Genomic DNA, 25,241 nt, shown 5'->3' with positions numbered 1-25,241 from the left:
GGGCACAGTTCTCTAACTGGAGTTTGGAGGAGGGGCATAGAGGGAGGAGCCAGTTCACACCCATTCAAAGTCTTATAGTGTGCCCATGTCTCCTGCGGATCCCGTCTATACCCCATGGTCCTTACGGAGTCCCCAGCATCCTCTACGGACTAAGAGAAAAGGATTTACCGGTAGGTATTAAAATCCTATTTTTTCTATATTTCATCTTCCCATGTATATTCTGTATGGACATGTCATGTGTAAAACTATACGACAGGTGGCCAGTCTGCAGTTAACTGGCCTGTGTGTACTCTGTTTGTTAGGTGGTCTGTTTACTATAAATGGCAAAGGGGTCGTGCATGCAGTCCAGAGATGCTAAAGGGCCCTACACATTTACCGATCCGCAGCCGAGCTGCCCGACAACGGATCCCCCCGTCACTGCCCGCCGGGGGGGGGGGCAGTGACGGGGGGAGTGAAGTTCCTTTACTCCCCTCGTCACCCGGATACACAGAAGTGCAGGCAAATATGGACAAGATCGTCCATATTGGCCTGCATGCACAAGCGACGGGGCCGCGCATCGTTCATCGCTTGTGCATCCACACTGAAAGATATGAACGGTATCTCGTTCATTAATGAATGAGATCGTTTATATCTTTCAGTCAGATCGACCAGTGTGGGGCCTATTAGTCTGAAGAAAGTGTTGAATCTCTTTCCTGGAGAAATCCAAAACATTCCAGACCCTAAATTAAATTAAATGAAATACCCCTGGGGTTCTAGCAGGGAAACTTCTCAGATACCTCAAGACAAACCATTAATTCTGTTTTTGGAAGGATTAAAATACTCAAGGGTGGAGGTATGTGTCATGAATAGTTGCTGTTGAGATAAATATGCCTGTTTTAGGTTAGCCAAGCCTCTGTGGTGACTGGCCACACACCAAAGCATGGGCCCTTACCACTGTATCCCCTTGGTAGGACCTTCATGCCCCAGTTCAACACTGACCAGGCCTGCAGGAAATTTATCATGCACTAGTTATAGGGGGTATTGCCAAATATCTGTGAATGTGGGCATGCCCCATGAGGAATATGAGTGCCCTCTTTACATGCTGCAGGTGGTTTTACTGAATGGGGCATGCTCTTGTATCACAGGGGCAAGGCTACCCTCTCCTGGCACCACTGAATATTCTGCTTATAATTTCAGATCTGGGCGATTTTCAGAACTGGTTTGTTTTTCTCCATGTAATTTAGATCTATAGTCCAGAAACATGGGACCAATTAGAAGGAAAAACATAATAATTGCTCAATTCCAAAAGTCCTTTCCTAGCCAAACAAGAAGATCTGTTCCATCTGTAGAATCAGAATTGTTTTGTAATCCACAGTGTTATGGCAGGAATGGGCACTGGCCAACATCTCTTCTAACGTTCAAGAAATGGGCTGTCACTGGGTCTTTATAAGCTGACCCCAGTATTATGTAACACTATCAATGCACGATACAAGAAAGCAGTAACAGGAGGGGACAGAAAAGACTTCTGGAGACCACATATCAAAGGTGAGAAGTTACAACTCTTCTGGTAGTAAGATAAGTCTTATAGCAAATGACCTGCATAGAGCACTCTCTTCACCTCCACCTTATTCCTACACAATGAAGCACAGTATGGCAGGGTTTCTCAAACTTGGGGGCAGATTTATTAAGCCTGGTGAAGTGATTAAGTGGAAGGTGATAACGCACCAGCCAATCAGCTCCAAACTTCCATGTTACAGGCTGGGTTTGAAAAATTACAGTTAGGCGCTGACTGGCTGGTATATTATCACCTTCCACTTTATCACTTCACCAGGCTTAATAAATCTGCCCCTTGGTCCTCAGGTATCACTAACTGGTTTTAAGGATATCCCTGCTTGTGCACAAATGGTATAATCAAACTGGCTGAGGTACTAATTAAGTCAGCTGTGCTTAAGCATGGATATACTTAAAACCAGGACTTTTAATGCTCCCTGAGGACTGAATTTGGGAACCTCTGCAGGATGTCAGAAGACAGTGACAATGACTGGGACTCCTGGATGTGTACAAGTGATATATTTAAACATTCAACATATACTGTAGTGATGGTTTAGTACAAGACACATTGGGGCAGATGTATTAAGCCTGGAGACGGCATAAGGTAGTGATAAACCAGTGATAAGTGCAAGGTGATAAACGCACCTGCTAATCAGCTCCTGATAATTGACATAATGGAGCTGATTGGTTGTTGCGTTTATCACCTTGCACTTATCACTGGTTTATCACTTCCTTATGCCGTCTCCAGGCTTAATACATCTGCCCCAGAGTCCCATTCCTGTAAATTCTGTATTGTTCATTTACGTGCACATTGCTCTCTGCCTCTGAATGGGCTGGGCACTGGCACTCTTACTATTGGTCAACTGACTTATTTTGTAGCATCGTTTTCTAGTGACAAATATGTACAAAGTGTTCTTATATAAGTATAGGAGCAAATGACTTACAGTGACTTGTATTCCAAAAATGTATTTTGATAAGATCTTTTGTCCGTGAATCTTTCATGAAAACAATCAATCGGAATACTACAATCTTAGATACTTTTGGATTTTTTTATCTGTTTGCACATTTACTGTAAATTCTTCATTAAATAGCTATATACAAAAGCATAACATTCATTAATATGTAGGGACGTTATTTTTTATCATATGTGCAGAAAGATTCCAGTTTATTGAAAAATATAGATATTTATTATTACGTTTAGAACAGGTTATTCATAGTCTAAATTTGTGTATAACAGAGCCCCAAAGTTCTGATAAAGTATGGAAATGGTTTAAACACACACAAAATGATAGTACTTTTGTCATAATGATAATGATGCACCCATATTATAATTAAGAATGTGCATGTTTGGATTTGCCCGAATTAACTTGGATCTCAAAACGGCAACTTATTGGCTATCCGGCTGTCATGGGTTTTGGATAGCCCATAAAAAAATCTGGATAAATCCGATCTTGACCAAATTTGGCATTAAGAACCCAGTAAATCTGAACCCACATCTCTAATTAGAATATCCCACATTAGGAGATGTATTTATAATATCCCACTAATGACTTTACAGGACATATTTCTAAAATAATATTTGCGGCATATTCCCTCAAAACACCTGTTTTCGGGTTGTACCTGCAATATTTAGGATTCCCCAAATGTATTAAGCAAGGATCCCAGCAGATATCACCATATCTGCCACAGTGCATCCATTTCCGGCAGAAGCTGCAGCCCCCATACAAGTTTCAATGGGGGCTGCAAAGCTGTCAGATTTACCATCCGAGTTTGCCCCCGAAAGCTAACACCATATAAGGACAGCGTTAATAGCTGTAGCCTAAGGACTGGTTGGTTTTGCAGAAAACTAACCAGCAGAAGGTTCCTCCTTCACACCTGGACAACATACCTGCGTGGTCAGCACCGCCCCTCCCAGTTTCGCCTGCTTCTGAGGGAGAAGTGAAATGATGGCTTTTGCAATCATTTCACTTCTTAAACATCGCAGGGCTGAGCTTCTTTTGGAGACCCTCTCTCTGCGGGTGATTAATAGTACATATGCCCCTATACATCTTATATTAACAATATCTATTAATGTAAAAGCAAGTTATGTATTGTGATGCAGCATGAGAACTTACTCCGTACTAAACTGATTGGCCATGTATTGTGTACTTGCAGGAACTGATCCCAAGGTATATTAAAAAAAGGCCATAATGTCTTTGAAAGAGATGGGCATTTTTGTACTATACTTTGTATTTCTCACCGTATCTCTGGCACAAGAAGGTAAGTTAACAAATGTTAAGAAATATAAATTATGTAGATGTTTATAGCATATACATTAAGCTCCTCCCATCACAATAGCGGAAAGAGCTTCACAAAGCATTCCCACAGAGCCACTTATCAAAGAAGTCCACATACTCCTTGTTGTGCAAATAGTGCAAAAATAGGTGCAGATGGATCACTGTGCTTCTGTGTGTCTCCCATATAAACTTTATTTCTCTTACGTCCTAGAGGATGCTGGGGTACACATTAGTACCATGGGGTATAGACTGCTGGCAACAGCCTCCCTGCTTCAAGGGACTAGGGGGGGAGTAGTGTTTGCCCTGTGGGATCTGAGCCACTATCTCCGCTGACAGGACAGTGAGCTCCTGAGGGCGCTGATCGTTAGCCGCTCCAGGCTACCACTCACTCCCGCAGCATGCCGCCACCCCCTTACAGAGCCAGAAGAATTTGGTGGCGAGTGGCAAGCGAGGAGCCGGTGTGAAGATGGCGGCAACAGGGTAGGGAGCGCAGTACTAACTGCGCTCTGGGGCTCAGTGGTACTTAGTGCTGCTCTTCGAGAGGCACCCTGAGCCAGCGTCTATACCCTACACTGGTCAGCAAGCCTGTCAGGGTCCCCGGATCGCTGCCAGCAGAAATCCTCAGGCCAGTATAATATAATGAAGAGCGGGAAGCAGCGCCATGTTCAGGGAGCGGAGCTTCTCCTCAGAGCGGACCCAGCAGCGTTCAGTGCCATTTTCCTGCCTGCAGTTCCTGTACAACAGACGCTGACAGGGAGAGCTGTCCCTCCAAGCAACTCCAGCTATCCTGTGCGGTACCAGGGGGTTGTAGAAGGGGGGGGGGGGCTGTGTAAAGTCTGTGTAGTCTATTAAGGTACACAGACAGCGCTGGTAGTTTCATTAGTTCTACCTCAAAAAGCGCTGTGTGTGGGTTGGCTCCAATCTCTGTCTCTCTGTGGCATACTTGTGGGGAAACTGTGTCTGACATTTCCGTGTGTGTGTGTGTGTGCGTGTGGTGTTTAATAGGGACTCTGTGTCATGCTGCAGGAGGGATCCATTCTATGTACACAGGATTGTAATGCTTTGTCTCAGATCCCTATTGTTGAACCTGAGTGGTTAACTTCTATCAAAGGAATGATCTCTCAGATCTCTACTAAGGTAGCTAATACCCTAACCTGAAACTCAGGTGTTGAAGAAATCTATGGCAGTTTGGTCAGGCTCTTTCCCTATTCCTGCAAAATCGTCCAGCATGTTCCCACAGAAACGTGCACTTGCCCAAATTATGCAAGATGACACGGATACCGATTCTGATACTGCAGACGGTGATGGGGAGGTGCTGAGGGGAGCGGCATCCCTTGCTAAGGGAGAGCAGCTCATGATTGAGGCCATTAGAGATGTGTTAAACATTAATGACACCACACCTGAGCAGGTTGAGGAGGCTTACTTCACTGACAATAAGAAAGCCTTGCTAACCTTTCCTGCGTCTAAAGAATTAAACACTATGGGGGTAATTCCAAGTTGATCGCAGCAGGATTTTTGATAGCAATTGGGCAAAACCATGTGCAGTGCAGGGGAGGCAGATATAACATGTCCAGAGAGAGTTAGATTTGGGTGTGGTGTGTTCAATCTTCAATCTAATTTGCAGTGTAAAAATAAAGCAGCCAGTACAGGTTGAGTATCCCTTATCCTAAATGCTTGGGACCAGAGGTATTTTGGATATCGGATTTTTCCGTATTTTGGAATAATTGCATACCATAATGAGATATCATGGTGATGGGACAGAATGCATTTATGTTACATATACACCTTACACACACATCCTGAAGGTAGTTTTAGCCAATATATTTTATAACTTTGTGCATTAAACAAAGTGGGTGTACATTCACACAATTAATTTTATGTTTCACATACACCTTATACACACAGCCTGAAGGTCATTTAATACAATATTTTTAAGAACTTTGTGTATTAAACAAAGTTTGTGTACATTGAGCCATCAAAAAACAAAGGTTTCACTATCTCACTCTCACTCAAAAAAGTCCGTATTTTGGAATATTCCGTATATCGGAATATTTGGATATGGGATACTCAACCTGTATTTACCCTGCACAGAAACAAAATAACCCACCCAAATCTAACTCTTTCTGCACATGTTATATCTGCCTCCCCTGCAGTGCACATGGTTTTGCCCAATTGCTATCAAAAATCCTGCTGTGATCAACTTGGAATTACCCCCTATATTTGAAAAATAAATTCCAGATCCCAAAAAGGGTTCTGATTGCTTTTCCCTTCCCTGAGGAAGATAGGTAAAAATGGGAAAACCCACCCATTGTGTATGCATCTGTCTCCAGACTGTCTAAAAGGTGGTTTTGCTTGTCCCTGGATCTACAGCGTTAAAAGAACCGGCTGATCGTAAGATTGACACCACGCTCAAATCCATATACACTGCTTCAGGAGTCACGTTAAGGCCCACTATTGCCTGTGCATGGATCTCTAAAGCCATAGTAAAGTGGTCAGGCATACTACTAGAGGATTTGGATACAATGGATAGAAGTGACATTAAATTGTTTTTACGTAACATACAGGATTCTGCGGGGTTCATGGTGAAATCCATGAAGGACTTGGGTACGCTGACTGCACGGATATCTTCCATGTCGGTCTCAGCCCGCAGGGGACTCTGGCTACGCCAATGGTCTGCAGACGCGGAATCCAGAAGAAGTGTGGAGAACCTACCCTACACAGGTCAGGCTCTATTTGGGGAAGCGTTGGATGCGTGGATTTCCATGGCAACCGCTGGTAAGTTACCTTTCCTTCCCTCTGCTACACCTTCTACGAAGAAACCATTTTCTTCAGCTGTGCCGCAGTCCTTTCGGACCGCTAAGGCAAAAAAGTCCAAGCCTCCTACCACTTTCTTTAGAGGTGGTCGGGTAAAATCCAGAAAGCCTGCACCCGCAGGCTCCCAGGACCAGAGACCTGCTTCTGGTTCCTCAAAATCCTCAGCATGACGGTGGACCTCAAAGCCTGGAGGACGGGCTGGTGGGTGCAAGACTCAGACGTTTCAGACACGTCTGGGTATCATCCGGCCTGGATCTCTGGGTACAGGATATTGTGTCCCAGGGGTACAGACTGGAGTTTCGAGAACTCCCGCATCACCGATTTTTCAAATCAGGCTTGCCAGCTTTGCTGACAGACAGGGCTATCCCACAGGAAGCCATCCTAAAATTGGAAAAGTCACAGGTCATTGTCCCAGTTCCACCTCATATGCAAAACAAGGGTTATTATTCAAACCTTTTCGTGGTACCGAAACCGGATGGTTCGGTCAGACCAATTTTGAACTTGAAATCGTTGAACCCTTACCTGAGGGTGTTCAAATTCAAAATGGAGTCTCTCAGAGCAGTGATTTCAGGTCTGAAGGAGGGAGAGTTTCTGGTATCCCTGGATATCAAGGATGCGTACCTCCACATTCCAATTTGGCCGCCTCACCAGGCTTATCTCATATCTGCACTGTTAGATAGTCACTATCAATTCCAGACACGGCCATTCGGCCTCTCCACAGCACCGTGGGTGTTCACCAAGGTGATGGCAGAGATGATGGTTCTCCTCCGCAGACAGGGGATGTACATAATCCCATATCTGGACGATCTGCTGATAAAGGCATCGTTCAGGGAGAAGTTGTTGCAGTCCATTGTTCTCACGACTCATCTGCTCAGGGAACACGGTTGGATCTTGAATCTTCCAAAATCATATTTGGAGCCGACCAGGAGGTTGTCTTTTCTGGGAATGATCCTCGACACGGAAGTGCAGAGGATGTTTCTCCCGGAGGAGAAAGCGTTGGTGATACAAACAATGGTCCGGGATGTCCTGAAGCCAGCCCAGGTTTCGGTTCATCAGTGCAGGCTCTACAGTACGGAAGGTTTCATGCTCGGCCCTTCCAACTGGATCTCCAGGACAAGTGGTCGGGATCTCATCTACACATGCACCAGAGAATACGTCTGTCGCCAAAAGCCGAGATTTCACTCCTCTGGTGGCTGCATCTGATCCACCTTCTGGAGGGCCGCAGGTTTGGGATTCAGGACTGGGTCCTTCTGACCACGGATGCAAGTCTCTGGGGCTGGGGAGCAGTCAACCAGGGGGAAACCATCCAAGGACAGTGGCCAGGCCTGGAATCCAGCCTTCCAATAAACATTCTGGAACTAAGATCCGTCTACAACGGTCTTCTTCAAGTGGCCCATCTTCTGCGATTCGGACAATGTAATGACAATGGCTTACATTAACAGACAGGGCAGAACGAAGAGCAGAGCTGCGATGCCAGAGGTAACAAGAATCATCCTCTGGGCAGAAAAACACGCGTTGGCGCTCTCAGCAATCTTCAATCTGGTGGTAGACAACTGGGAAGCGGACTTTCTCAGCAGACACTATCTCCATCCAGGAGAGTGGGGACTCCATCTGGAGGTGTTCATGGAGGTAACAGATCTTTGGGGTGTACCTCAAATAGACATGATGGTCTCTCGTCTCAACAAGAAGCTTCGGCGATATTGTTCCAGGTCGAGGGACCCACAAGCCGTGGCGGTGGACGCCCTAGTGACTCCGTGGGTGTTCCAGTCGGTGTACGTGTTTCCTCCACTTCAACTCATTCCAAGAGTTCTAAAACTCATAAGGAAAACAAGAGTTCAGGCAATCCTCATTGCTCCGTACTGGCCAAGAAGGGCTTAGTACGCGGATCTTCTGGATCTACTGCTGGAAGAGCTGAGGCCTCTTCCTCTTCAGGAGGACCTGCTACAACAGGGACCGTTCGATTATCCAGACTTATCATGGCTACGTTTGATGGCATGGAGGTTGAACGCCAGATATTAGCTCGGAAGGGCATTCCGAACAAGGTTATTCCTACCCTGTAACAGGCTAGGAAAGGAGTAACGTCTAAACATTAACATCGTATTTGGAAAAAATATGTATCTTGGTGTGAGTCCAAGAAGTTTCCTACAGTTGAGTTTCAACTGGGACAGTTTCTCCTCTTCCTACAAGCTGAGGAGAAAATGGCCCAGTCAGTGGGTAAAGGAGGCAAAACTTTTTTTAGGTATATAAACGAAAGGAGAAAAACAAAAGGTGGAATAATAAAACTAAAGACAGAGACTGGGAGTCTTGTTGAGGGAGACAATGTAATAGCAGATAATCTTAATAATTATTATTGATCAGTATTTACTACTGAAAGAGAGGGGAAGGGGCCACAGTTAAGTTGCAGGGATATTAAGGAAACTGAAACAAGTACATTTACAGAGGAGAAGGTCCTAACAGAACTCTCAAAGCTGAAGGTGTACAAATCTATGGGTCCAGATGGGATACATCAAAGGATACTAAAATAACTTAAAGAGGTGCTCGTAGCACCATTGGCAGAATTATTCAACCATTCATTAGCTACAGGAGTAATTCCAGAGGACTGGAAAAGAGCAAATGTAGTCCCACTGCACAAAAGTGGAAGCAAGGAAGAGGCAAACAAGTGCAAACCAGTAAGTCTTAAATCAGAAGTAGGGAAATTGATGGAAACACTCTTAAAATAAAGAGTTGTAGATTATCTCAAATCCGGCAATTTACAGGATCCCAAACAGCATGGTTTCACTGGGGGGGAGATCATGTCAAACAAATCTTATTGACTTTTTTGACTGTATGACTAAAGTGATGGATAAAGGTGGAGCCATGGATATAGCTTATCTAGACTTTAGTAAGGTTTTTGACACTGTTCCACATCGCAGACTGCTAAATAAACTTGAAAGTTTGGGATTGGATATTAGGATTATTGAATGGATAAGATCTTGGTTGAAGGATAGAAAACAGAGAGTTGTGGTAAATAGAGTGCATTCACAGGAGGGAAATGTTACCAGTGGAGTAACCCAGGGATCTGTACTTGGGCCAGTGCTTTTTAATATCTTTATTGGTGACATTGCAAATGGCATTAAAGGGAAAGTATGCCTTTTTGCAGACGACACAAAGGTATGCAACAGGGTAGACACACCAGGTGGGGTAAAACAAATGATTAAGGATCTAGGTAGAATAGAGGAATGGTCAAAGGTGTGGCAATTACAGTTTAATGCCAAAAAATGCAAAATCATGCACTTGGGTCTTAAAAATCCAAAGGCTAAATATAGTATTAATGGCAAACTGGAAACTACTTAGGAGGAAAGGGATCTAGGAGTCACTCTTTCAGGTGACTTAATGGCAGGTAAGCAATGTAACAAAGCAATGAGGAAGGCTAGTCAGATGCTTTGCTGCATTAGGAGAGGAAGGTTCCGGTATGAATGGTCGACCATGTTATGGTCGAGTCATTAGGTCGACCACTATTGGTCGACACAGGCATGGTCAACATGGACAAAATGTCGACACACGAAAATGGTCGACGCATGGAAGGTTGACACATGAAAAGGTCAACATGAAATTTGTTTACTTTTTTTGATGTAATTTTTTGCGTAAAGTGACAGGGAACCCCAATTAGTGCACCGCTTCGCTCGCAATGCTTCAGGAAAGGTGCCTCGCTCCACTACCGCTGCGCTCAGCACAGATTACCGTTACCAATCGTAGTCCACGTGGATCGTAGAGTATGGAAAAGTGCCCCCAAAGTTTTTTTTTTAAACTCATGTCGACCTTTTCACGTGTCGACAATGTGTCCATGTCAATGTCGACCAATAGTGGTCGACCTAATGACTGTCGACCATAACATGGTTGACCATCCAAACGGATACCAGAGAGGAATCAGCAGCAGAAAGAAAGAAGTAATAATGCCACTGTATAGGTCATTGGTACGGCTTCATCTAGAATACTGTGTTCAATTCTGAAGGCCATATCTTCAAAAGGATATTAATACATTAGAAACTGTACAAAGAAGGGCAACTAAAATGGTGCATGGCCTACATCACAAAACATACTCAGAAGGACTAAGAAATCTCAGTATGTATAGTTTGGAGCAGAAAAGGGAAAGGGGGGACATGATAGAAATTTTCAAATATATCAAGGGTTTTAACAAAGTCCAGGAGAGAAACATTCTCCAAATGAAGAGAAGCAATAGGACATGAGGACATACACTGAGACTGGAGAGGGGGAGGTTCAGGGGAAATTTGAGGAAAAATTATTTCACAGAAAGGGTAGTGGACAAGTGGAATAGCCTCCCATCAGAGGTGGTAGATGCTAAGACAGTAGGGCAATTTAAACATGCATGGGATAGATATAAGGATATCCTTACAAAGAAATAAGGATCAAAAACGGTTAGAGATAAAAAATAATGTGTAAAAAAAAGGGGGGGGGGGCAGTCCAGATGGGCCAAGTAGTTCTTATCTGCCGTCAAATTCTATGTGTCTATGGGCCTGCGTTTGGGATCCAGATTTCGGCCCTGTCCATTTTCTTCCAGAAACAGTTGGCTTGCCTCCCTGAGGTTCAGACTTTTGTGAAAGGGGTTCTGCACATCCAGCCTCCCTTTGTGCCGCCTACGGCGCCCTGGGATCTTAACGTGGTGTTACAGTTCCTCCAATCGGATTGGTTCGAGCCTCTACCGGAGGTTGAGGCAAAATTTCTCACGTGGAAGGCTGTCACTTTGTTGGCCTTACCATCTGCTAGACGTGTGTCGGAGTTGGGGGCTTTGTCTTGTAAGAGCCCCTACTTGATCTTCCATGAAGATTGAGCTGAGCTCCGGACACGTCAGCAGCTCCTTCCGAAGGTTGTGTCGGCATTTCATATCAACCAACCTATTGTGGTGCCAGTAGCTTCTGACTACTCAATTTCATCAAAGTCCTTGGATATTGTAAGAGCTCTGAAAATCTATGTGAAGAGGACTGCTCGTCACAGAAAATCAGACTCTCTGTTTGTCCTGTATGATCCCAAGAAACTTGGGTGTTCTGCTTCTAAGCAGATGCTTTCTCGCTGGATCAGGTTCACTATCCAGCATGCGTATTCTACGGCAGGATTGCCGTGTCCTACGTCTGTTAAGGCCCACTCTACTCGTAAAGTGGGTTCTTCCTGGGCGGCTGCCCGGTGTGTCTTGGCTTTATAGCTTTGCCGAGCGGCTACTTGGTCTGGGTTGAACACGTTTGCAAAGTTCTACAAGTTCGATACTTTGGCCGCTGAAGACCTGAAGTTTGGTCAATCAGTTCTGCAGGAGCCTCCGCGCTCTCCCTCTCGTTCTGGGAGCTTTGGTACATACCCATGGTACTAATGTGGACCCCAGCATCCTCTAGGACGTAAAAGAAAATAGGATTTTGGTTACCTACCGGTAAATCCTTTTCTCGTAGTCCACAGAGGATGCTGGCCGCCCGCCCAGCACTTCATGATCTTGCAGTGGTTACTTAGTTCAGCACTGCTTAGTTCTTGGTTGAGTACTGTCTTGTTATTTGGTTACGTAATATTGTTCAGCCGTTGCTGATGTTTCAAGCTGGATAACTTGGTTTGCCTTGTGCGTGAGCTGGTGTTAATCTCGCAACTATCTGTATAAAATCCTTCTCTCTAAGTTGTCCGTCTCCTCGGGCACAGTTTCTAGACTGGGTCTGGTAGGAGGGGCATAGAGGGAGGAGCCAGCCCACACTCTCAAACTCTCAGTGGCTCCTAGTGGACCCGTCTATACCCCATGGTACTAATGTGGACCCCAGCATCCTCTACGGACTACGAGAAAATGATTTATCGGTAGGTTATTAAAATCCTATGTCCACTAGGAGTCATCAGGCAGAAACAACGTATTCACCTTAGGACAGAGGTTCTCAAACGCGGTCCTCAAGGCATCCCAATGGTCTAGGTTTTAGGTATACTCATGGCTCAGATGGTTAAATCAAATTGACTGAGGTGCTAATTAAGTCACTTTCGGCCAGGCATGGCTAAACTTAAAACCTGGACCATTGGGGTGCCATGAGGACAGCGTTTGAGAACCTCTGTCTTAGGATATTAGCCATTCTTGAAATCCATAGTGTAACTTAGATGGAATTCTCCAACTTAACGAGGAGTCACTGTTGAATATTTGTTATTCTAAGCAATTGTGGAAAGCAAGGGTGTAAGTAGACATTTGTTGGCCTCCCTGCAACATTTTAAAAGGGCCCCAACATTTCTGGGAACAGGGACACACCTGACCATTAATGTGTATATTGATTGCATTTAATGCTTTTAGATGTTTTTACGAATTCATTCAATCTGCATATATTAAACATACATCTGTTACAAAGCAGGAGGGTGTTATGTTCTTCAAGCCAAATAAATGTAGAAGCATACAGTATATTTAAATGCTGCTTGTCTTTGTAATGTACTCTCACTGAAATGAAAGCTAAAGAGGCCACTGTAGTTGTGGCTAAACCCACAAGTGGCTTGGCCACGCCTACTATAGGAACATAGAATTTGATGGCAGATAAGAACCACTTGGCTCAACTAGTCTGCTCCATATTTTCCTTTTGGCAACTTCACCCCTATTTGAACCTTAGTTCCTTGTGTCCTTATATCCTTCTGTCTAGCCCATGCATGTTTAAGTTGCTCTACTGTCTTAGCCTCTACCACCTCTGATGGGAAGCTATTCCACTTATCCACTACTCTTTCTGTGAAGTACTATTTCTTTAAATTTCCACTGAACCTCCCTCCCTCCAGTGTCAGTGCATGTCCTCGTGTTCTAATACTTCGCCTCATTTAAAGAATGCTATCCTGCAACAAAGTTCTTATCCTTTCAACCATCTTAGAATTCAAACCCACGCTTTTGATTTTAATTAGCAGTCTACAATGTGTCAAAAGCCTTATTAGAGTCTAGATATTCTACATCAACGACCCCTCTTTCATCTATTGTTTTAGTCACCCAGTCAAAGAAGTGAATAAGATTTGTTTGGCATGATCTCCCCTCAGTAAATCTAAGCTGTTTGGGATAATGTAAATTGCTGGATTTGACATATTCCACAATTCTTACTTTTAATAATGTTTTTTCCATCAATTTCCCTACTACTGATGTAAGGCTCATTGGTAGATAGTTGCTTGACTCTTCCTTGCTTCCACTTTTGTGCAGTGGGACAACCTGCGCTACTTCCCAGTACTTTGGAATTACTCCTGTAGTTAGCAACTGGTTAACTAACTCTATTAATGGTGTTATCAGTGCCCCTTTAAGCTATTTTAGTATCTTTGGATGTATCCCATGTGGCCCCACTTATGTATCCACCTTCACTTTTAAGAGTTCTGTTAGGCAGTGGTAGATTTAAGCATCATGCTGCCCCTAGGCACAACATTATCAGCAACCCCGCCCCCCACCATCTGATTTCCATCAGCCTCCTCCATCACAGGCAGCAGCCTATGAGAGCCAGGTTCAAGAGCTGCTAGTGCTCTGATACATGGGGCAGGGCAATGAATCACAGATGCAGAGCTCTGATAGGCTCCGCATAAACATAGCAGTCTCCGGCTTCACCCATTCAGGAAGCCTCCATTCTGGGATCTGGCAGCAGGTACCCTCTACCTCCTTACACCCCCCAACCACGACCCCCTCTCCCACGACTACCTCTCTCACGACCAGTGACCCCCATTCCCATCCAATCATTTGCTGATCCTGGGATGACTGTCACCATTGTTGGACAGCATTAACAAGAAAGATCATATGAGGGGGTAACTGCAGTGCCACCTCCAGTAGGTGCCGCCACTGGGAAATCCGGTACTGCTGTTAGGACCTTTTCCTCTGTAAATGTGCTTGTATCAACCTAATTTTTATGAATGTTGTGACTTAACTGTGGCCCCTTCCCCTCTCTTTTTAAAGTGAATACTGAGCAAACATAATTATTTAGTCTGCTTATATTTCCTAAAGGTCATATTTTTGGCTTTCACACTAGTTGATACCTCTTTTGTACACCACACTGGCTTCCATTTCCTTGTGCTTTTCCTAATCCAAAGGTCTGTTGCTTTTAGTAACACAGGGGCAGATGTATTAACCTGGAGAAGGCATAAGGAAGTGATAAACCAGTGATATGTGCAAAGTGATAAACACACCAGCCAATCAGCTCCCATATGTAAATTAACAGTTAAATGCTGATTGGCTGGTGCATTATCACCTTGCACTTAACACTGCTTTATCACTTCCTTATGCCTTCTACAGGTTAATACATCTACCCCACAGTTTTTAATTTTACCCACCTCTCCTGCACTCATTCCAAGTTCCTACGATTTGCCAATGAATCGCTTACACATCTCCCCATCTGTGCAAAATCAGCCTTCCTAAAATCCAACACCTTTGCGGTTTTTTGTGACATGAGTTCGTTCCTGTCTTTATAGTAAACTATACTGCTTGATGGCCACTGGATCCGAGGTTTTCTCCCACATTTATGTCTGATATTCTATTGCCATTTGTATTATGTCTAATATTATATTTTTTCGTGTGAGCTTCCTCACCAATTGCATGAGGGATGCTCCCTGCAAGGAACGTAAAAGTCTCCACTTCTAGTGGAACTTGCAAAAGAGTCTTCCCAGTTTACATCAGGTAAATTAAAGTCTCCTATAGCTATTACATCCCCTTTTAAAGCCATTTTAATGATGTCCTGCAACAGCTTCCTGTCCAGTTTTCCCTCCTGGCCTGGTGGTCTATAGATCACCCCAGTGTGAATTATGGGGGTAATTCAGACCTGTTCGCTCGCTAGGTTTTTTTTTGCAGTCCTGCGTTCGCATAGTCACTGCCCATAGGGGGAGTGTATTTTAGCTTTGCAAGTGTGCGAACGCATGTTTAGCAGAGCTGTACAAACAGATTCCGTGCAGTGTCTGAGTAGCCCTGAACTTACTCAGCCGCTGCAAACACTTCAGCTTGTCCGGGTCCGGAATTGACGTCAGGAATTCTCCCTGCAAATGCATGCACACGCCTGCGTTTTTCCAACCACTCCCAGAAAACGGTCAGTTGCCACCCACAAACGCCTTCTTCCTTCTTACAAACGCCTGTGCGAACGGATTCTTCGCACAAACCCATCGCCGAGTGGCGATCCGCTTTGTACCCGTGCAATGCGCCTGCACATTGCGGTGCATACGCATGCGCAGTTTAGACCTGATCGCCCGCTCTACGAAAACGCAGCCTAGCGTTCAGGTCTGAATTGCCTCCTTTGTCCTTCTCTCCCATTTCTATAGTCACCCAAAGGCTTTTGTCAGTATTTTATGATAATTTATGCTCTTTTTAACAGACACTGCTACCCCTCCTCCTTTCCCATTTTGTCATTTCTAAATAAAGGGTAACCCGGTATAGCTACATCCCAGTCTGTAATAGCCACAATTCAAATCATTATTTGTCACTGTTACAATTAGTTCTGGATTTTATTTCCCAAGATCCTAGCAGTTGCACACATACAGTAGCTCAAAGAGTTTTGTTTTTGCATCTCCTATTCTTAGCCATATTCAGACACTTCAGTTCATAACAAGACAGTACATAATTTTTTTTTAACTTTTTAAGTTGAAGTTACCTGAACTCAGATGTTGTTTAATGTTGGATGTACTGCTCTAAATATGTATAGTCACTTTGTAATTCCCACACAAGCTGCCCCTGAAGTTAAGTTATAGTAAGTCTGATTAAGACACGGGGCTAGGTCTCAGTCAATTGGTTAACTGCTCAAGTTGTGCAATTTGTAATGTGTTTACATAAACACCAGGCAATATGCATCAATAAACTATGCTTCACTGAGCAACATCTACCAGACAGGTAATAACAAATACAAGCAAGTCATGAAATCACATACGTTTAAATACACAGATGAATTTGCATGAGGGCGAAAGGCAAGCTGATTTGCTGGTAGTTCCATAGATCCAGAGATGATAGGTTTTATGTTTTTCCATTCTGTTTAAGTCCTGAATAAGTCCTTAATTTTATTAAAATTTAAGAAAACATCTAAAAAAAATCACTATGTTATAAAAACACTGGTTAGCTGAACAGCTGCCCAGCCTAAGCAGTCTTCTTATTGCTGGCCACACACTAGGTCGATATCATGTACGAATACATAATATCGATGCATCATTTGACCCATCGCATGCACATCGTGCATGTTTTGGATGCGATTACAATGCGGTGCAGAGCCCCGCAGATCACACATTACATCAAATGATTATATGTGCTGCACATATGATCAGTTGATTAGGGTAGGGTACCATTGCGGATTGTACGATAAATCGTAAGGTGCAAAAAGAGGATTTTGGTACTTACCGATAAATCCATTTCTCTGAATCCTCTAGGGGACACTGGAGTTATATACAGTAGGGGTGTGAAGCTTGCAACCGGAGGTGTGGCACAATCTAAAAATTAGCATTGTCTGCACAGCCTGCTCCTCCCCCTTCACATCCCTCATCCCTCAGTTTGGAAAATTTGACCGAGAGAGCAGGACATGAAACTAGAGCAAATGGCGAGGAACCGAACCGTACAACATATCAAACAGCTTCCAAGAAACTCTTAACAGAAAAACCAACGCTGTTTGCACAAACTGTTTGAACAAGAACCTTGAACACAGCAGGTTGACAGCACCGAGGCGGGCGTCCAGTGTCCCCTAGAGGATTCAGAGAAATGGATTTATCGGTAAGTACCAAAATCCTCTTTTCTCTTTCATCCACTAGGGGACACTGGAGTCATATACAGTAGAGGACGTCACAAAGTTATCCCCCAGGGAGGGAGTGCTGTCAGTTGTCTGCAGAACTAAACGTCCGAACTTAGAGTGTCCGGACGCAAAGGCACCAAACTTGTAAAATTTTGCAAACGCGTGGGCTGAGGACCACGCCGCCGCTCTGCAAAGTTGAGTAGTGAAAACACCTCTGATGGCCCTCCACGAGGCACCCACTGATCTGGTAGGAGCACCCGTCTGAACCGGAACCTGTTTGCCACAGGAACCCTAAGCTTGCCAAAAGGCAAGTGGAATCCATCTAGACAAAAGCTGCTTAGATGCTGGTCAACCCCTCTTTGGCCCATCATAAAGAACAAACAATGGTTCGACATTTTGAAGGCCGACGTAACTTGTACGTATACCCGTAAAGCTCGGACAACATCCAAGGACACTTCCCCATCTGCGAGACTCTGAAAAGATGGGACCACAATTGGCTGGTTTACGTGAAACCCCGAAACCACCTTAGGAAGGAAACCTGTTCTTGTACGGAGTTCTGCTCTAACCCCATGAGACATTCAAAGGACTCTTACACGATAGGGCTCCCAACTTAGAATCCCGCCTGGCCGAAACCAAGGCAAGCAATAACGTGACCTTCCAAAAGAGATAGTTCAGCTCTGTTCTTCCAACCCAAATTAAAGTCCCATGGCGCATTTGAAGGGCGAAAAGGGGGTTGTATCCTCAGAACCCCCTGTAAAAAGGCTTGAACCTCTGGCAAGAATGCTAACCGCTTGTTGACATAGGGTGGAGAGAGCCGAAATTTGAACGTTCAAAGAGCCCAGCCTTAGTCCTATATCTAGACCGGTCTGAAGGAATAGCAGAAGTCTGGATAAGTGGAAGTTCGTCGAATTCCACCCACGTTCTTGACACCAGTCCATGTACATCTTCCAAATCCTGTAGTAGTGCATGGCTGTGACCGGCTTCCTAGTGGTAATTATCGTAGAAACGGTCGTTCTTGGTATCCCTCTGTTTCTTACAATAGCCCCGCCGTTAAACGCAGCCTATGTAGGTCTGGTGTTGGAACGGTCCCTGAGATAGCAGGTCCTCCCTTTGAGGTAATCGCCAACGATCTTCCACCAGTAACCCTCGCAGGACTGAGTACCAACTCCTGTGGGGCCAATCTGGTGCTATTAGAATTGCCCGTATTCATTCTCGGTTCAACCGTTTCAGAACCCTGGGTATGAGTGGGAAAGGTGGAGAAATAAAAACCCTCCTGTAACACCAAGGAAGTGTTACTGCGTCCACTCCTTCTGCTGCTGGATATTTTGTCCTGGACACAGATCTGGGCAGCTGATGGTTTCGCCGAGACGCCATTAGATTGACTAGAGGTAGACCCCATCTCCTCACCACCCTGTCGAAAATCTGTGGATGTAGGCACCACTTTCCCAGATGCATGTCCTGGCAGCCGAGATCATCTGCTTCCCCGTTTTCCACCCTGGAATGAACACTGCCGAGAGGATGATGTTTGGCCTTTCTGCCCACAACAAGATCTTTGTGGCTTCCATTAACGCCATCCTGCTCTTTGTTCCCCCTTGATGGTTTATGCAAGCAGTCGTCGTGACATTGTCCGACTGTATCTTTAAGTGTTGACCCATGACTAGGTCTGCGGCTAAGAGAAGCGCATTGTAAACTGCTCTCAGTTCGAGAATGCATTTGGGCAGGTTGCCCTTCATATTCTAAGCCCGCAATAACTGACTGGATTTATTCCATCTTGAACCTGCAAACCGTTAGGACTTTGTACCACTAGGACGGCATCCCAACCTCTGAGACTGGCGTCCGTTGTCAGGATCCTCCAATCTCAAATGCTGAATCTCTTGCATGCTGTGAGATTCTTTTGCAACGACCACCAAATCAGTAGGTTCGTATGTGTGGTGGAAGTTGGATTCTTCGATGTAGAAGCCAGTGCGAATCTGCTCCCTGAGCAATGAGTTTCATCTGGAATGGTCGGGAATGAAGTCTGCCGTACCGGAAAGCTGTGAATGACGCCACCCTCTTCTCGAGAAGTAGCACACAGAGGTGTAGAGAAACTGTCTGTGTCCTTAGTACCTGAGCCACTAACCTTTGTGGGTCCTGGATCTAGTGCTCTGGTAGGAATACTCTCAATTGTATATTGTCCAAGATGAGATAGACGAATTGAATCCGTTGAGTTAGCATGAGGTTGGATTTCTGGAAGTTCACAATCCACCCATGTTGAAAGAGACTTTGATGAGATGCTGAGCATCCTTTATCAGCTTTTTCTGAGATGAGGTCTATATCAGTAGATCGTCTTGAGAAGGTATGATCGTGACCCTCAACTGTCTGAATCCTGTCACCACTATTGTTATGCTCTTTATAAAGATTCTTGGGGCTGATGATAGACTGAATGGCAGGACCCTGATTTGGTAGTGATCCCACACTGGCGCAAATCTTAAGTAAGCTTGGTGAGGGGTCCTAATCGGAATATGAAGGTAGTTTGCATTACCCAAAGTTTTGAATAAAATCCCGTTCCTCATTGAGGGTCAGGGACCGACGACTTAAACCTTTGTATGTAGGAGTCTTTGAATTTGCCTTCTGTAACGCCCCTGCTCGCAACGGGCACCCTAGGCCCTTGCACTGCTAATAAACAGCCTGAGTGTACACTCTTGTAACTCTATCCTGTAACCCTGGGAAATATCTTGCTGACCCAGACATCTCGTGATGTTTTGGCCCAAACGTCCCCAAGGTGGACCCCAGGTGAGCAGGGAGACCGTCATGTCATGGGTTTGTCCTGCTTTTCTGGTGTCGACTGTCTTCTGGCTAGGTACGACAGCGATCGAATGAACTTAAACACCGGTCCCGAGCAACCTCCTCTAACGTGTGAAGTGGTGCTTGAGTAAGAAATAGGTAGAACGGTAGATTTCACTGTAGTTGCCTGCAAAATCCACTTGTCGAACTCATAAAATATCTAACCCCCAAAATGGAGTAGCCTCTACTCCCTGGAATCGTAGACCACTAGCCATTCTCTGAGCCATAAAATTCTTCTAGTAGAAATGGCCGAAATCGAGATGTGGGACGCTATTCTACTAGCGACCCTGGCACATATAAGTCGCTGATTTTCGAATATGCTCCGCTAACTGAGAAATTTCCTCCAGGCTACTTTCTTACGCCCAGCCCATGCGACAAATGTGCTGTTATAAAATGTGATTTTAATGCAGTGTGCACCCTGCGACATGACATATCCTTTAAGGCGGTCACGTTATACATAGGTGACATTTGTCAACGAGGAGAGGGATACAAATAAATCGAAAACTCTCTGGTTCCGGAACTCCTTACGTCAGGAAGCGTAGGATCTACATAACCGCTTTTATAAGGGAATCTAAGCTCCTGATCTAAGGCAGACTCAATATCTCACCCTTTCATCTATAATAAGACCCTCATCCTCCTTCGTGTAAGATGGGGAGGGTTCTCCGAAACGCCTTGCTCACATTGCATAATGCTTGCGCAGGAGGGATTAAGTTAAATCAGAATACCTCCATGGTCTTTGATAATCCCTCAGCCCCTTTGACTGCTGTTTGGGGGATTTTGACATTTCTTTCGAAAGCTTTGTCAGAGCTTGACCTGGCGGAACCTTGCTCCCGTGTTGAGCGCCTTTAACTAAACAGGAAACGCATACCCGGGAGTCACCCAAACTAGCGCTGATCTTATTACAGTTTGTGCACGCATAATAAGCTCTTGGTAAGTGCTTTTAACATTTGAAGCCTTACCCCAGAGAGCGCTGCTCAGTGCTTTCCACCTTTATAATAGGACCAGAAAGACCGTAACGGGTGATGGATATTGAAGGTACACCGAATTCATCTAGCTGGATTTTTTTTCTTTTCTTTACATACTACAGATGGGTCCCCGGTTATCTAGACTAGTTTTCTGCGCATAGGCACAACATGACTTATTAGCATAAAACCCTTCGGCTATTGTTCTCGAACAATACAGCAGGGGATTAAGTCATTACAGCAGGGAATTAAGTCCAACTGGCCAGTCTCTTAATCCTATTAAAGGTCAAGATAAATGTGGACCCATCCGTATATAAAAAAAATTAAGTAATAATAATAATAATAATAATAATAATATTAATAAAAATATCACCAGCCGTTGTCACCCGCGCACACCCAACTGTATTTCAGTTCTGGGGTCGGGTTTGTGATCCAGTCGTTCCCTTTATTTCGTCGGGATCCTTTGTTTAGAAGTCCCTTGAAAATATATATATCCAACTCTATGTTAGAGTACATTGAAAATCCATTGCAGCAGAGTCCTAATATATAAAATATCCAGTAGAGGGAGCAGTGTTCTATCATAAAAAAACTTGTTCCTCTGCTATGACTGGTCTGGAAGCCTGACTATTCTAAAGGGGGCGTATACCTTCTGATAGAAACTTTTAGGCGCCTCTAATAGTTTTAAAATTGCCGCCACTATATATTTTATATATATATATATATATATATAATCACTAAAGTGGTCACTCTGCCCCCTTTTACGGCTGCCCCAGCCCGTTGTTACTGCCAAGAAGAAACTTCTATACAGAAGTCCCCCAGTGCTGCCTGGCCGCGGGAGGTCTATAAAAGAAGGGGAGCGGCAGAGGAGCTTGTTGCTAGCCTGCCAGGGATTAAGTTATAAGGCAGCCGCGTATGAGAAGCGAGAAGCCGCTGCTGCTGTTTTTCCCCCGTCAGTTTTTTGCAGCCCCCCGCGCCCTCGTACTAGCGCCGACGGCGGGAGGCGTGTGGGGAATACAGCCCGAGTCCCGGCGGGTGCAGGGGAAGCTGCGGCTGCTAGCCGCGAGAGATTTCAGCGGGAGGCGGGAGGGGACGCGCTTTTGTAACAGCCCGCCGTGTGCTTAAGCGGTGGCGTTATACGGTGCCGTTGACAGCTGCAGCGTGTCTCCCTCAGCCCTCCGTTTGTAGTGGCAGGAGGGGCGGACGGGGGAGCTGACATGAAGCGGGATCTAAACACTGATCCCTTGTATAGCTGACCAGGGAGTGTGTCACAGCGCCAGTGGAAGGAAAGGGACGGTGGGGAAAGCTGCGCTGCTGAGTCCCAGGGCTTAGTTACTGTATGCCCTGTATCTAAAGTTTAACTATAACTAGGGCCCTTTACAACCAGTACTCACTGCTGACTCTGTGCTCCGGATTTTCTGAGGAGATATGCAGATCCCCTTTAGTAGGGATCATTGTCTCTCTATTCTTAATACTTTCGTTCCCCTTTACATTAGGTTAACTCAGTCTCAGTATTGAAATGGAGCAGGAGCTCCTTCTGTGCCCGTTACCTCCTTGGCACAATTTTTCAAACTGAGGGATGTGAAGGGGGAGGAGCCGGCTGTGCAGACAATGCTAATTTTTAGATTGTGCCACACCTCCGGTTGCAAGCTTCACACCCCTACTGTATACGACTCCAGTGTCCCCTAGTGGATGAAAGAGAAAGCACCTTTCGATCTAACGTACGCCAGGGAGCTGGCGGAGGGGGGTATAGTTGTGAGTGTAAGTGCGAGTCTTCCTAATGTATGGCCAGCATAACAATGGTTACTAACCATGTGTATATAGTCATTTAAACCCACTCCCAACAACTACAAAGCCTTCAATAAAACTCCACAAGAACAAACATTGAGATTGCCAACACTTTAGAAAATAAGATAAAGTCCCATTTTAGTAGACACTAATAACTGTTGTTATAAATATTGGCGATATTACCCAAATATTCTGAATTCAGTATGCAGCAAATATTCAATACTCAGCACAGCGCTGCAAGGTTGCAATGTAATTACCGAATGTTCCAAATGTTGGAAGTATGCAACAGCATTAGTGCACCAAAAAGGAAGAAGGCATTAAATGCACATAAACACACAAATATGCAATGTGTTATTTGGTACGATTTTTCTTTTTAATTACACAGCCATTCACATGTACTGAACTTCACTTTATGCACTTGATTGCTATCTAACTAATGTTTATTAATTTGACATTTTTCCTAGATCTCAATGGAAAAGTCTTCCTTTTTCCCGAACGAGGTGTCAGCTCACATGTAATCCTGAAGCCAGAGCTGAAAAATGACTTAAACAAACTCACCGTTTGCCTGCAATATTACACATCTCTAGCACGAGGCTATGCTCTTTTCTCATTGGCTACACGTGAAGCTAACAACGCCTTTCGCATTTACCCAAGTCCACCAAACTTTTGCTCTGTTTACATAAATAAGGAAGAATACAAGTTTACTGTAGATGTACACTCCCTAGACTGGACCCACATCTGTGCGAGCTGGGACTCCCGTACAGGGGAAATTCAGCTTTGGGTCAACGGCAAATTGTATCCTAGACGGGTGTGCAGTAAGATAGGATTTGTTCTCAAGTCGGAAACAAGCATAATATTAGGGCAAGACCAAGACTCATTTGGTGGAGGATTTATTGAAAAGCAATCATTTGTAGGGGAAATAAGTAGCGTCAATATGTGGGATTATGTTCTGTCGGCTGAAAACATGCGGAAGACTGTGCTTGATAAGACTGTCAGTGGAAACGTCATTGGATGGAATGCCCTGCAGTATGAGAAAAAAGGGAGAGTTTCTGTCCTGCCTCAGTTGCAGTGCAAGTTTTGGGATAAGACCTACATCTCCTACTCACAGTGCTCTAATACAAACAAGTAATAAGGGGTCTATCCATCATCACTTCATGTAAATAAAGAAGGTGAAAACTAACATTTTTACCTACCTTAAAAAAAAAAGTCTCAGTGCCATTCATTAAAAATGTAATGCAGAAGATAGCATAGATATCTTCTGCTTACCTTTCACTCCCGATATGGACAACTGTCAAGCTTAACTGTGGGAAACATGCTCCATCTCCAGATGGCGTTTGTTCCTTGAGCGAGCTCCTTCCCTATGGGAAGAAGTCCTGGTTGCAAAGAGGGCTCCATTCAGATCTCTCCGCCACTTCTCGGCTCCTTCCGCCGGAGCTCACGCATGAGTGAACCCACGGTCACGCATATGCAGAAACATTGTTGAGGTCATACTCAGCAGTGCTACGTTTCACCACAATTTCCAATAATTTGTGGGGACAGCTGATTTTGTGATCTGCTGTCTCCGCGCCGAAGCAATGATGAATTGCTCTGGCACTCGGCAGCAAACGCAAAATGTATCGGTCCCCGATAATTAGCATAATGAATATACCCTTAAGCCACCAAGTTTGCATAAAGCAGAATAGTTAAAAAAAAAATCTACAGAACTGTAATGCTTTTGCAATATGTAGATTGGTGCATTTGATATAAATGCAACTTTTCCATTGTTTTAAACGTAAATTAATAGATTTCTTAGCATAATGCAATAATATCTGGAGCATGCAGTAAGGCATATTATAACTGCTTTATAAAGATGTTAAATTCAGCTTTTGAAAATGTAATCTACAAAGACGCACACAAAGGATGTAATTTGTAATTGCTTTAAATACCTGTGATAACAAATATACTAGCTTCTTATTAATATACACAATGCAGAATCATTGCTAAGGGGCCTAATTCTGACCGCAAAAGCAAAATATTTCTCTAATGGACAAAAAACACACAGCCGCTCTGAACAAAAATGGCTGCCGACCACCTGACAGTGCAGGCAGGGGTCAACCATAGATCCGATGCGTTCGCAATTAGATTGCGGATGCATCGGGGGGGGGGGGGGGGGGGGGGGCGGCCTCACACATACTGGGTAGCCTTGCCCTGTGCTGGATGGCCCTCATCGTGTGCAGAGATGAACGCAGATCTGGCTGCGTATGCAGCTATCTGCGTTCATCTCTGAATAACCCCATATGTCCCTATTTGACCTTCAGGAGTGATGGCTGTCTTTTGCATATACCATCTGTCTCTGCCATCTGCGGTAT

General features: G+C 44.6%; 1 protein-coding gene across 1 annotated transcript; it reads left to right on the top strand.

The window, feature by feature from the left end:
- Positions 1–1,350: 1,350 nt before the first annotated feature.
- LOC135056408 (C-reactive protein-like) lies at positions 1,351–25,035 on the top strand. Its single transcript, XM_063961512.1, has 3 exons — positions 1,351–1,524; positions 3,685–3,789; positions 23,358–25,035. Exons 2-3 carry the CDS (start codon positions 3,720–3,722, stop codon positions 24,020–24,022), a joined length of 735 nt encoding a protein of 244 aa, XP_063817582.1. The 5' UTR covers positions 1,351–1,524; positions 3,685–3,719; the 3' UTR covers positions 24,023–25,035.
- The last annotated feature ends 206 nt before the right edge of the window (positions 25,036–25,241 follow it).

This window comes from Pseudophryne corroboree, chromosome 1 (assembly GCF_028390025.1).
Source record: "Pseudophryne corroboree isolate aPseCor3 chromosome 1, aPseCor3.hap2, whole genome shotgun sequence".
NCBI lineage: Eukaryota > Metazoa > Chordata > Amphibia > Anura > Myobatrachidae > Pseudophryne > Pseudophryne corroboree.
This window is presented reverse-complemented; position numbering and strand designations above follow the sequence as displayed.

Excerpts from the sequence above, each read along its gene's own strand:
- LOC135056408 (XM_063961512.1), top strand. The coding sequence starts at position 3,720 with ATGTCTTTGAAAGAGATGGGCATTTTTGTACTATACTTTGTATTTCTC. Across the intron at positions 3,790-23,357 it reads CGTATCTCTGGCACAAGAAG|ATCTCAATGGAAAAGTCTTC; the intron begins GTAAGTTAACAA and ends CATTTTTCCTAG.